Source organism: Hyla sarda, chromosome 2 (assembly GCF_029499605.1).
Source record: "Hyla sarda isolate aHylSar1 chromosome 2, aHylSar1.hap1, whole genome shotgun sequence".
Taxonomy (NCBI): Eukaryota; Metazoa; Chordata; class Amphibia; order Anura; family Hylidae; genus Hyla; species Hyla sarda.
Window position 1 is genome coordinate 231,106,325 of NC_079190.1, and position 13,291 is coordinate 231,119,615.

Genomic DNA, 13,291 nt, shown 5'->3' on the forward strand with positions numbered 1-13,291 from the left:
ATGCTAAGGTCAATAGCCACTGTGGCCTCTCAGAGTTTATACAGAGGGAGTTTCATTGGCACCCATAATGCATGATCTATGATGCGAACATCATGGGGTTGCATTCAGGGCAGTACAGGCAAGGTGGGATTCAGCCAGTTCTTCCTGGTTTCTCAGTGCTGGGCGTTATTAAAATAAAGCAGGTTTGGAGAATCTGGGAATAGCGGGATCCCCACACCAGTTCCCCCTGTATTCAATTTGTTGTTGGCAATGTACACTGCTCCAAAAAATAAAGGAAACACTTAAACAACACAATGTAACTCCAAGTCACTCACACTTCTGTGAAATCACACTGTCCCCTCAGGAAGCAACACTGATTGACAATCAATTTCACATGCTGTTGTGCAAATGGAACAGACAACAGGCAGAAATTATAGGCAATTAGCAAGACCCCCGTCCCAATAAAGGAGTGGTTCTGCAGGTGGTGACCACAGACCACTTCTCAGTTCCTATGCTTCCTGGCTGAAGTTTTGGTCACTTTTGAATGCTGGCGCACCACTCTAGTGGTAGCATGAGACGGAGTCTACAACCCACACAAGTGGCTCAGGTAGTGCAGCTCATCCAGGATGGCACATCAGTGCGAGCTGTGGCAAGAAGGTTTGCTGTGTCTGTCAGCGTAGTGTCCAGAGCATGGAGGCTACCAAGAGAAAGGCCAGTACATCAGGAGACGTGGAGGCGGCCATAGGAGGGCAACAACCCAGCAGCACAACCGCTACCTCCACCTTTGTGCAAGGAGGAGCACTGCCTGAGCCCTGCAAAATGACCTCCAGCAGGCCACAAATGTACATGTGTCCACTCAAACGGTCAGAAACAGACTCCATGATGGTGGTACGAGGGCCCAACTTCCACAGGTGGGGGTTGTGCTTACAGCCCAACACCGTGCATGAAAACACTAAGATTGGCAAATTCGCCACTGCACCCTGTGCTCTTCACAGATGAAAGCAGGTTCATGCAGAGCACATGTGATAGATGTGACACAGTCTGGAGACGCCGTGGAGAACATTCTGCTGCCTGCAACATCCTACAGCATGACTGGTTTGGCGGTGGGTCAGTAATGGTGTGGGGTGGCATCTCCATGTGCTTGCCAGAGGTAGCCTGACTGCCATTAGGTACTGAGATCCTCAGACCCCATGTGAGACCATATGCTGGTGCGATTGGCCCTGGGGTTCTCCTAATGCAAGACCTCATGTGGCTGGAGTGTGTCAGCAGTTCCTGCAAGAGGAAGGCATTGATGCTATGGACTGGCCTGCCCGTTCCCCAGACCTGAATCCGATTGAGCACATCTGGGACATCATGTCTTGCTCCATTCACCAACGCCACGTTGCACCATAGACTGTCCAGGAGTTGGCAGATGCTTTAGTCCAGGCCTAGGAGGACATCCCTCAGGAGACCATACACTACTGAGCCTCATTTTGACTTGTTTTAAGGACATTACATCAATGTTGTTTCAGCCTGTAGTGTGGGTTTCCACTTTGATTTTGAGTGCGACTCCATATCCAGACCTCCATGGGTTGATAAAATTGATTTCCATTGCTAATTTGTGTGTGATTTTGTAGTCACCACATTCAACTATGTAAAGACGAAAGTATTTAATACGATTAGTTCATTTGTTCAGATCTAGGATGTGTTATCTTAGTGTTCCCTTTATTTTTTTTGAGCAGTGTATAAAAGCCCCTGGCTCCCGAACCCCTTGCTTAGTGCTGGCTTTAAGATGTGGACAGTGTGATTACATAATGATGCTGCCTAAATCCCTATCAAGTTGCAATGCCTGGCTAGCTGAGACCAGATCCTGCATCTAGTGAGAACAGCACAGGAACAAAATAGGATGGTTGAGTGCCCTGGGTGGGCTTATGCCACGTCGGCGTTTCGTGTGCGGTTTCTATGTTTTTTTTCTTGTAATATGGTCCATTTTGTGAAACAAAAATTACATTTTTCTTATGGGAGCTGGAAGTACCCATTGTATTTTTTCTGCCCGGTGTGTACATGAGAAGCAGCACTATTTCTGCCAGTTATATAACTTGTTTATGGTATTTTTCTGAAGATTTCTGTTTTTACAGACTTCATCTCTCTCTAACTTTCAGTTCTCCCAGAGCTGGTGGGCAGGGCTCCCTCTCCCCCCTCTATTGACTTGTAGGGGGAGATTCATGAAAACCTGTCTAGAGGGAAAAGTTGCCCATAGCAACCAACCAGATCACTTCTTTAATTTTTCACAAGGCCTCTGCAAAATGAAAGCAGCAATCTGGTTGCTATGGGCAACTTTTCCTTTGCACCGGTTTTGATAAATCTCTCCCGTATTGCTTGTCTTGCAGACAGAGGACAAAGGGGGGGGGGGGGTTATTAACAGCAATTTTGTCTAAATATATATTACAAGTTTTCTCATATTAATTTGTTCTATTGATCTATGTAAAGTTTTTTTTTTTTAATCATGCCTGCAGCACAGTACCAATAAAAACACAATTGTAATTTACAATTGTGAGAGTGTGAGGGAAATATATTGGTAAGGAAGTCAGAGTTAGGGATCGACCGATTATCGGTTTGGCTGATATTAGCGGATGATATTCACGATTTTCTAAGTTATCGGGAATTACCTTCCCGATAATGCGGGCGCTTTAAATCAGTCAACTGCAGCGGCTTTTGCAGAGCTAGAGATAGTCGCTGCCGCCCACTTCTCTCCCCCTGCCTGTCCTGGGGTTCTGAGTCCAACCACCGATGCTGCCCGATTGCCTCCCCCTGCCTATCCTCTGGCCAGAGACCGCAATGAGGCTACTGCTCCCCCATCTCCAATTTTATAATTACTTGTTCACAGGGTCTGCACTACTTCTGGCTCCTGCGGCGTCCTGCGCTGTTGATGACGAATGACATTCTCAACGCAATGTCACCGTCAGTGGCCCGGCGCACAGTGACAGCTCAGGACGCCGCAGGAGCCAGAAGTAGCCTGGACCCCGGGAACAGGTAATTATAAAACCGGGATGGGGGAGGCAATGGGGCAGCGGCGGTCTCTGGCCAGAGGATAGGCAGGGGGAGAGAAGCGGGTGGGGGCGGCGGCGGTCTCTGGCCCCGCAAAAGCCACTGCAGTTCATTGATTTAAAGTGCCCGCTTTAAATCATTGATCTGCAGCGGCTTCTGCGGGGCCAGAAACTGTTTATCAGGGTATACCCGCACAGACGCACCCTCATTTTACCAAGGATATTTGTGGGGGGGGGGGGGAATTAAAATGCATGGAATATCGGTATAAGTGATCAGTTATCAGCCTGAAAGTTCACAGGTTATCAGTATCGGCTCTAAAAAATCTATGGCCCAGATTTATCAAACTGTGTGAGGGAAAAAGTGGAGTGACTTTCCCACAGTAACCAATCACAGCTCAGCTAAGGAGCTGAGGTAAAGTGAAAGCCGAGCTGTGATTGGTTGCTGTGGGAAAATCTCTCCACTTTTTCCCTCACACAGTTTGATAAATCTGGGCCTATATCGGTTGATCCCTAGTCAGAGTTGTGTTTACATATTCAAATTTTTTCGTGTTTTTACAAACTTTTATTTTATTTTTTACATACAGTAAATAATTATAAGAAGTTCCCCTTTTCTCACTTGAACGGCCCCCTCACAAAAAAAGTCTATACTAGTCCTCGGAGCTGCTAGTCCATCTTGTAAAGACACAGCATAAATGAGCTATTTTTCAGAGGGAATGAAATGATGAGTTTGGCATGGAAAGAAGCATTGTTTTATGATAAGATATATTGCAAAATATCTTCTATTCTGTTGAACTATTGATTTATGCAAAGTTTGTTAAAATTACATGAACCATTTATAGTTATCTCTTAACTGTTAATGTATTGGCATATACAAATATGCCAGTATATATGTGAATATTATATTAGCATAAATACCTACAGGAAATTGTTATATTCAAGGCAGTGGTAGTTTGACTCCTGACAAAGGCAAACAGAATGACGATAAAACTGTGAAAGATTCTTGGAGACTGACTTCTAATCCAATAATTAAAGAGGTACTCCGGTGGAAAACTGGTGCCAGAAAGTTAAAGAGTTGTAAATTACTTCTATTAAAAAATCTTAATCCTTCCAGTACTTATTAGCTGCTGGAAACTACAGAGGAAATTATTTTCCTTTTGGAACACAGTGCTCTCTGCTGACATGACCACAGTGCTCTCTGCTGACAGATGTCAGAGAGCACTGTGCTCGTGATGTCAGCAGAGAGCACTGTGTTCCAAAAAAAAAAAAAAAAAGTTGCAACAATATTAAGCAGCAATATAAAACAAATTCAGTATAAAAAAAAAAAAATAGAATATAATTGGGTTGATCACACTGGAACAATGACAAATAAATTACTACATGTTGTAACAAGTATTTACGAAATCATAAATATTATTCTTGTGGAATGTCATCCTCTTCCATTTGGGTTTGTTCCTGTGTCTCAGCTTCTGGGTCCCCAGGAAGGATACCAGTAATTGTCTGAATGAGCTCCTCAATCTGCTCTTCTGTCAGCCTTTCTTCACTCTCCTCCACCATCTACATAGAAATAGAAATGGGCAGAGATTATTGAAATTTGTTTGTAGTACCCAGGAAGACAGGAATCTGGTAAAGCTGGGTAACAATCCCTGGCGGAGCCACAATGCCAGTCATTTTGGTTGCCATTAAAATTTGCCAGAAGCATAATAAAAAATAAAAATAAAAAATAAAAACACAAGAAGGACACAATGACCTATATTTATGTATATAGTCTTGATCTATTTGGAGAATGTTTTATAAATTAAAAGGGAACATTTGCCTCTTGAATCAATAACCACAGTTTTTCTTATTTCAAAGCTCAGACTCAAGATTAATCCCTTAAAGACACAGGCAATTTACATTTTTTCATCTTTGCTTTCACGTACTGCCAGGTGGAATGGTAAAGAAAACCTCCACAATCCAATTTTTGGAGGTTTCATTTGTAGCGTTTACCGTGCATTAAAATGTTAGCTTGATTTTGTAAGTCAGTGAGTACAGTGCTAAAAAGCGATATCATTTTTTTTTTTTTTTTTTTTTTTTTTTTAGAAGTAGTTTTTTTTTTTTACCATATTCTAACAGCCATAACATTAGTTTTTTTTTAAAAAAAAAAGAGCTATGAGAAGCATGGCAGGCACTATTGCATAAAATAGGTTGACAAAATCTTGCATGCGGATGGGGTCTAAAGGATGCAGATAGGTGTGTGCAAGTGACCACTGGGAATGCATATCTATGAGGCAGTTCCGTACAAAATACACTACACAAGTAAAGAAAAACAGCACTCACACAGGAAAGTGTAAGGTCCTCTTTTATTGAGGGGACATACCCAAAATTCTTCCCGGCTGTGGTAGGGAGACGCGGTCACCAACAGCTGACTGACCTGTTTGAGGCGAGGCAAAGTTACGGTTACTGACCGCGTCGCCCTACCACAGCAGGGAAGAATTTGGTTGTCACGTCAATAACAGAGTGCACGGTGCAGCAGAATCCCACTGAAAACAATTGGAGTCTGCTGCAACGGAAATTCAGAGCAGAATTTTTCCGCCAGATTCTGCTCGGAAATTCCATAGTGTACATAAGGCCTTTTACAGACACAAAAATTCAGGCATAATTTGTGTGGGGACCCTTATTCTGAACTCACACATGTCTGCTGATACCCCTCCCTATATGGAGAATGCCAGCTGTTACACAGCTAAGTAGATTACAACAGTTTTGTACGTACCAGTTGAATTTCTACAGCTGTCATAGGTCGGTGGTTAAGTAGCTGCAGTTTTTCTGCTCTGTGGAAGCAGGAGAATCATTATTTCTTGACGCTGTTTTCATTAGGTGCTGCAGTTTTACAAATGGCATGAAAAACAACAAACTGTCTGTCTACAACTTCCCTTACAACTCTATCCATATATTTATACACCTTAGTCAATAACTACTACCTGCTTTGGCCACATTTTAAACTATTAAAACACATATATACAAGATGTGAATTCGAGATTTACTTCTTTAAAGCTGATAATTGAATAAAGAGCATGTAGCGGCATTATTTGCAGTCCTATAAACAACCACAGATATGTAGCACTAGGCTCAATAAACTCAGCTTTGCTAAATCTGGCAAACTCTACTCGCTACAACTGTGTAAAGCCCAAACAACCCTCATATTATTATTAGCGTAGATCACGGTTTCCCCGTTTTACTATTTCTAAATTGGAAAGAACTGATTCTTTCAGGGGAGATCCATTTGGTGTAAGTATGCAAAATAATAAAATAACTGTCTAATGACCTCTATAGGTAGCTACCCTGTATGCAAATATCAAGCCCACTAAAGAACCTTGAAACTTGACTACAGATGTCAGACCAGAGGCAGACATCAGCAGACAGCACGGCTCAGCATTGTTACTCCTCATAAGCACAGATCAGGGTACTTGATGGCTGGGGAACTCTTGTAAGGTACCAATTCTCCTTGCAGAATTACAGCTCGTGTAGGGAGTCTTACAGTCACTGATCCATGGAAAAAAGTATGCAAACTAGCTATCTTCTGCACTGTCTACAGATTGTTTGCCCATTATCGCCTTTCAGGGCCCACATATAAACAGTTTTTCCACAAATTGGTATTTAAAATGTATTTACTCCATCCCGACCCATGACATACACTTACAGCATGGGTTGGACGAGGGAGAACTCTGTATACACTTTCTGGCAATAACAGACATTGTAGACTACTCCAGTGCCGATCATTTAACTCTTTGACTGTTATTATAGATTGTGACTATATTAAACGGTGCTTGACATGCATTCCTGGTCTCTAGTAGCCAGATTGGCATCCGGTGATTTAATCATAGTGCTTGCCTTGAGTTGCTAAAGTGGCAGGGTGTAACAGTAGACCCCCGAGCTAAAAGATCAATTTAATGCGTATTAGGGATCGACCGATATAGTTTTTTACCGATAACTTATATCGATATTCCGGTATAAGTTAACAGCTATTTATCCCCCCGGCGACACCGCTGCAGATCATAGATTTAAAGCGGGCGCTTTAAATCAATGAACTGCAGCGGCTTTTGCGGTGCCAGAGACCACCGCCGCCACCCGCTTTTCTCTCCCTGCCTGTCCTGGGGTCCCGAGTCCTATCACCTCCACACCCCGCCCGCACCGCATCCCCCCCCCCCCACCGCTCCGGCCAGAGACCGCCGCCGCTGCCTCATTGCCTCCCCCATTCCCGGTTTTATAATTACCTGTTCCCGGGGTCTGCTCTACTTTTGTCTCCAGCGCCATCCTCCTGAGCTGTCACTGTGCGCAATGACGGTGACGTCGCGTTGAGGACGTCACTCGTCATTGCGCTGCGCACAGCGTAACACAGGATGGCGCAGGAGCCAGAAATAGCGTGGACCCTGGGCCCCGGGAACAGGTAATTATAAAACTGGGGATGGGGGAGGCAATGGGGCAGCGGCCGGGGCGGTGCGGTGGTGCAGCGCGGCGCGGTGGTGGAGGGTGCGGCGCGGTGCATTATTGGATTATCGGCAAGGTAATTGCAGATACCGATAACGCCCAAAATCGTGAATATCGGCCGATAATACCAGCCAAACCGATAATCGGTCGATCCCTCATGCGTATGCATTAAACTGACCTAGAAACATAGAATGTATCGGCAAATAAGAACCATTTGGCCCGTCTAGTTTTCCCAATATATGTTGAATACTATCAATAGTCCCTGGCCCTATCTTATATGAAGGATAACCTATGCCTGTCCTATGCATGCTTAAAGTGGTGGTAAAAAAACAACATATCCCATATTCACAGGATAAGTGTCTGATTACGGGGGTCAGACTGCTATGACCCCTCGCAATCTCCTAAAGGGACCCAGCTTGCTGAGAGGTGTGTGCTGCAGACGCCACATGCTGTATTCATTCTCTATGGGAGTGCCGAAGAGACCCAAGTGCTGTACTCCGGTATCTCCAGCACTCCTATAGAAATGAGTGGAGTGTATGCAGTCTGCAGCACACACTTATCTTAGGGAGCCGGGTTTCCTCAGGAGTTCAGACACTAATCCTCTATCCTGTGGATGAGTTGTTTTTCACAGGACCACCCTTTTAAACTTTGTCCTTGTATTTACAACAATCACTTCGGCAGAAAGGCTACTCTATGTATTCATTACTCTCTCAGTAAAGCAATACGTCCTGACATTACTGCTATTACTCCCTTACATAAAACTATGTGCATTGTGGTATTTTATTTTTTTTTTTTAAATATACTCTCCTCTGTTAACGTGTTGGATCCCTTTATGTATTTAAAAGTTTCTATGATATTCATCGCTCTCATCTTTCCTCCATTCCAAACATATTGAGATTCTTTAACCTTATCTGCAACCCATGTGTTAGTTTAGTAGCTCTTCCCTGAACTCTCTCTAGAGTATCTATATCCTTCTGGAGATACGGCCTCCAGTACTGCGCACAATACTCCAAGTGAGGTCTCACCAGTGTTCTGTACAACAACATTAGCACTTCTCTCTTTCTACTGCTAATCCCTCTCCCTGTAGTGGATGTGATGTAAATATAATATAATATAATATATATATGACAAAGCCCACCCCCATGCTACTCTGCTCCTTGCTTTCCCTCCTCCCGTCAAGTAGAGGAATTTCCTGTTCTAGCCAATGCCTAAAACCTTCTTAAATATCTGAGACAGAGGGCATACCTTATATGGTATGCCAAGGCTAAAAACATCTCCCTAGTGAGGGCGGGAACTTATGCTAATTGCAATGTCTATATAAACTGGATGAGTGCCAAATAAATTGGAAGAAGTATGTCACTAACAATGTAGGTCTGTGTGATTTACTTATTGTGCATGCACTTAATCTAATAAAGAAAATAACCGATTTGGCCAGGAGTTAGATATTTACTGGGTCACTGATAAAATCCATATCATCCCTATACAACCAAGCATTCTGCTAGCATTTCCTATAAGCAATCGAATGGTTGCTTATAAAAGGCACTCAATTCTACATGGTCAACAGGGTAAACAATTTCAAAATCCAAATTTGCTGATGTTTGTTAACATCACAAACCAGAAAAAAAAAATCGGAATTAAAAGTCATCAAATAGTGGTCAGAACATGGCAATAAAGATATCGGCGAGTACTTAAGAAAAAGTATCGGTGCTCGTACTCAGTCTTAAAAAAATGGTATCGGGACAATATATATTAGGGATGTCCAGATACCATTTTTTTAAGACCAAGTACGAGTACTGATACTTTTTCTTAAGTACTCACCGATACTTTTTCAATGTCATGTGACATTTTTTTTCCCTTAAGGGTCTGTTCACATGGGCAGAACCACAGCGTATTTTACGCTGCGGATCCGCCGCTGATGGACCACTATGTGTTACCTTTAGATGTGCCTGCTTGGAGCGGCAATACGCCGCAACGAGCAGAAACACTGCAACGTGCGAGTCGCAGCACGCATGCGCAGTGTACTTGCACATTGCGGCTGCTCTCGGCCTAGCTCATGGAGCAGGGGGAGCGGCCACAACGTTTACGAGTACACCACTCATATGTGCGGCGACTCGCACATTGTTTCAATGTGTCTGCTCCTAGCTACGTATTGCCGCTCCAAGAAGGCACATCCAAAGGCAGCATGTAGTAGTCCTTCAGCGGCAGATCAGCAGGGTAAAATACACTGTGGATCCGCCCCGGTAAACTTACCCTTAATGGGGAAAAAGGGGTGTTTTTTTTTTTTTTTTTTATAAGAGAAAGGGCTTTTTTATATTAAAAATATATATATTCAATTTTTTTTATTGGGAAAAGGGTTAATTCACAAGAATTTTTTTAAATTTTTTGTCCCCATAGGGGACAACTACATGCAATATCTAGATTGCATACTGATCAATGCTATGCCATAGCATAGCAGTGATCAGTGTTATCGACGATTGAACGCACGGAGCAGGGTAAGGGACCTTGTGCAAATAAAAATAAAAGTACAAGTACTTGTGCAAATGTCTAGTATCTGTCCCAATAACCTGTATTGGGACATCCCTAATATATATATATTTTTTTATAGCAAAACAAAACAAAGGTTATCCAAACTTGGTATAGTTAGAATTGTACTGAGCTGTAGAATAAACTTGGCATGTCAGTTTTACTGTACAGAAATGCCCTTACAAAACTGCACAGATCCAGTTTTTTCATGTCGCAGATGCAGTGTGCCAGGAGTCAAAAAACCCAGCCAATCTAATACGGACGTCCTATCTAGGCAAAAGGCCACCAATATTCACAAACTAAACAAAGAGTAATGAAAAGGGATTTTAGCAGAGGTAAACAAAAGATTTGAACTCTACCTAACAATGGCCTAGTTATCTAGTCATAAATATCAATAATTGTATAAATATTAAAAAGGGAATCTTACACCAGGATCACCCACACTAACCGGTGATATCGGACGGATCGGGCGGGGGAAAGTATTGCACATACAGCACCTGGCCCCATTGCGCAGAACAAGGAGTTGACATTATGAGCAATAAGAAGGATATCTCCTGTATGGCTGCACTGATTTTTGCCCAGTATGACGCATTATGAAGAGGATCACCCACACTACCTATATATTCAGGTATGTGCGGGTGACCCTGCTTTCAGATTCCTTTAAAGAGGTCTTAATGAACAGCATCCATTCTGAGAGTACCTACAAAACCTGCTGTATTTCCTTTTACTCCTTTATTTCCTTGTATACAATCTATGGTCTGTACAAATTTAGTACAACAGCTAAAACATTAGGGATTTCACATTTAGATTAATATAATAGAAGGAATATAGTTAGGACAATTTTTTATATTTCATATTTATTGCTAGTTTCGACTGCAAGGAAGTCACATGCTGCATTATGGGATTTACGGCATCGCTGAAGTACGGTCTACTTAGCTGGGCACTTGCCATGCACTAGATGTGTGGGTTATTAATGTGATAAGACAAATTCTTTTAAGCACAGTGAAGGAAAAGAGTTATGCAAGAAAAACTAAAAAGGGTGAAAGATTTAGAATTTAACAGACAACCTTTCATTCTGCAAGACATAAAGCGAACACAAATGTGTTTCTTAATGTCATTCATTCATGTTTATATGGCATAACAGATGACTAACTGCCCTGATATCTGTTCCATATCACAGCACACTACATGACATGTCAAAAGCCAGAGCTTTTGACAGCGTCGAATAGAACTTTTTGTGGAGTGTTATGCGCCATATGGGATTTGGCCCAATATTTTTGAACTGGGTTCACATATTATATGCTGCCCCGCGTGCCAGGGTTAGAGCTAATGGACTGTTGTCCCACTCCTTCCCGTTGGGGCGTAGTACTCGTCAGGGGTGCCCTCTATCCCCCCTGCAATAGAACCACTGGCGGCATTGGTCAGGGCCTCCCCCGATATCTGGGGGTTTTGTTATGGGACTCTGGAAGAGCGTATTGCTCTTTATGTGGACGACATGCTCCTCTTTTTGAGCAATGCTCCGCAATCGCTACCTCCTCTAATTAGTCTTATTGAATCATCTGGTTGTTATTCCGGCCTGGCTATTAATTGGGATAAGTCCACACTACTTCCCCTAGACCCTCTCCCTTCGATACCCGTGGTTGCTAGGGTTGGGCTCCCCATAGTTTCTAGGTTTAAGTATTCAGGTGTGTTTGTTACAACTACTCCCTCTAACTATGTCTCTCTGAATCTGCTACCATTATTAGACCGTCGTTGCCAAAAAGGTAGCTCCATGGCGCAAGCTCCCCCTTTCTATAATAGGCAGATCTAATCTGGTTAAAATGGTTCTTATGCCCTAGTTTCTGTATGTTCTGTATAATACCCGTGTCTGGATCCCTATACATTTTTTTCATAGAATTCAGTCTTTATTTAGAGAACTTATCTGGAATGGTAAGTTGGCTAGGATCCGCCTAGAAACTTTACAGCGTGGTAAGGAGGCGGGTGGTTTGTCTATTCCTAACCCATGGTTATATTTTCTGGCATCGCAGATCCAACAATTGAAGGGTTGGGCACGGTTGGACACTATGGGGCGTACAGGGGCTTTAATCTCGCAACGTATTGGTGGAGTGACTCCCCTCTCTCTCTTAGAAATAGCGGTTCAGACGCGTCCCCCAGACTTTCCTCCTACTTTTCTACCCCTCCGTAAAGTATGGTTGAAATTTAAGACTCTCCTACATTATCCTGTTTTTGTGACATACTCACCGTTGTGGTAGAATCCGAGTCTTCCTGAGTTGACTTCCCTGCCTGATATCGCTCTGTGGCTCTCCTATGGGATCCTGTACCGCTCCCAGCTGTATGATGGGCCAACGCTGAAGTCATTTGCTCAGCTGCAGGTAGACTTCTCTACCACATTCTTTTTTTCTTTCGTTACCTGCAGTTGAGACATGCACTTGATGTGCAGTAACGGGCGAGTGACCTGACTGTCGGCCCCTCATTGGTGGTTAACGAATTGTTCACCCGGGTCTCTACTAAAGGAATTATATCGGTATTGTATAAGGAACTATTATTCTCTTATCATGAAGCCTTCCCTTTACTTGTTAGGGAAAAGTGGGAGACAGATGTGGGTCCCCTGTAGGATGAACAATGGGCACAGATTTTAACTATGACCCCGCGTCTGGCTGTGTTGGAAGCTCACCGTGTGTTCCAAATTTTCTTGTTGCACCGGGTGTACCGCACCCCTGCATTTCTACACAGAATTGTGGTGCGCCTGGACTCCTGTTGTCCTAGATGCTCTAGGCCTGATGCCCATTTGCTTCATATGATATGGGACTGCGCTTCTCTTGCACAGTTTTGGGCTGATGTGGGTCAGTTGCTCAAAAGAGTAGTCGGGTGTCCAACTACTTTGTCTGCTAAGTCGTGTATTTTGGGGTGTATAGATGGTTTGGATGAGGACAGTGGCCTATGTATTGTTATCAATAGAATTTTATATCAAGCCCGCAAGTTAATTGCACAGCATTGGTTAAGAGCCTCTCCGCCTACTGTGTCCGAAATCATAACAAAATTAAACCATATTATTAGGTTAGAGAAGGTGTGTATCTTAAGCGGAAGGCTTTGCATAAATTTGAGCTTATATGGGGACTAGAGATGAGCGAACTTACAGTAAATTCGATTCGTCACGAACTTCTCGGCTCGGCACTGGATGACTAATCCTGCGTAAATTAGTTCAGCCTTCAGGTGCTCCGGTGGGCTGGAAAAGGTGGATACATTCCTAGGAAAGAGTCTCCTAGGACTGTATCCACCTTTTTCAGCCCACTGGAGCA

At 43.3% G+C, this 13,291-nt stretch overlaps 1 protein-coding gene across 1 annotated transcript in view; it reads right to left on the reverse strand.

Moving 5' to 3' along the window:
- Positions 1-3,515: 3,515 nt before the first annotated feature.
- Positions 3,516-13,291, reverse strand: part of CRCP (CGRP receptor component) — a 30,525-nt gene continuing 20,749 nt past the window's right edge. Inside the window, exons 5-6 of the mRNA XM_056556530.1 lie at positions 5,755-5,812; positions 3,516-4,559 (exon numbers count right to left, since the gene is read on the reverse strand). Of these exons, the coding sequence (XP_056412505.1) occupies positions 4,416-4,559; positions 5,755-5,812 (202 nt within the window). The 3' untranslated portion in view covers positions 3,516-4,415. The remainder of the gene's footprint in view (positions 4,560-5,754; positions 5,813-13,291) is intronic.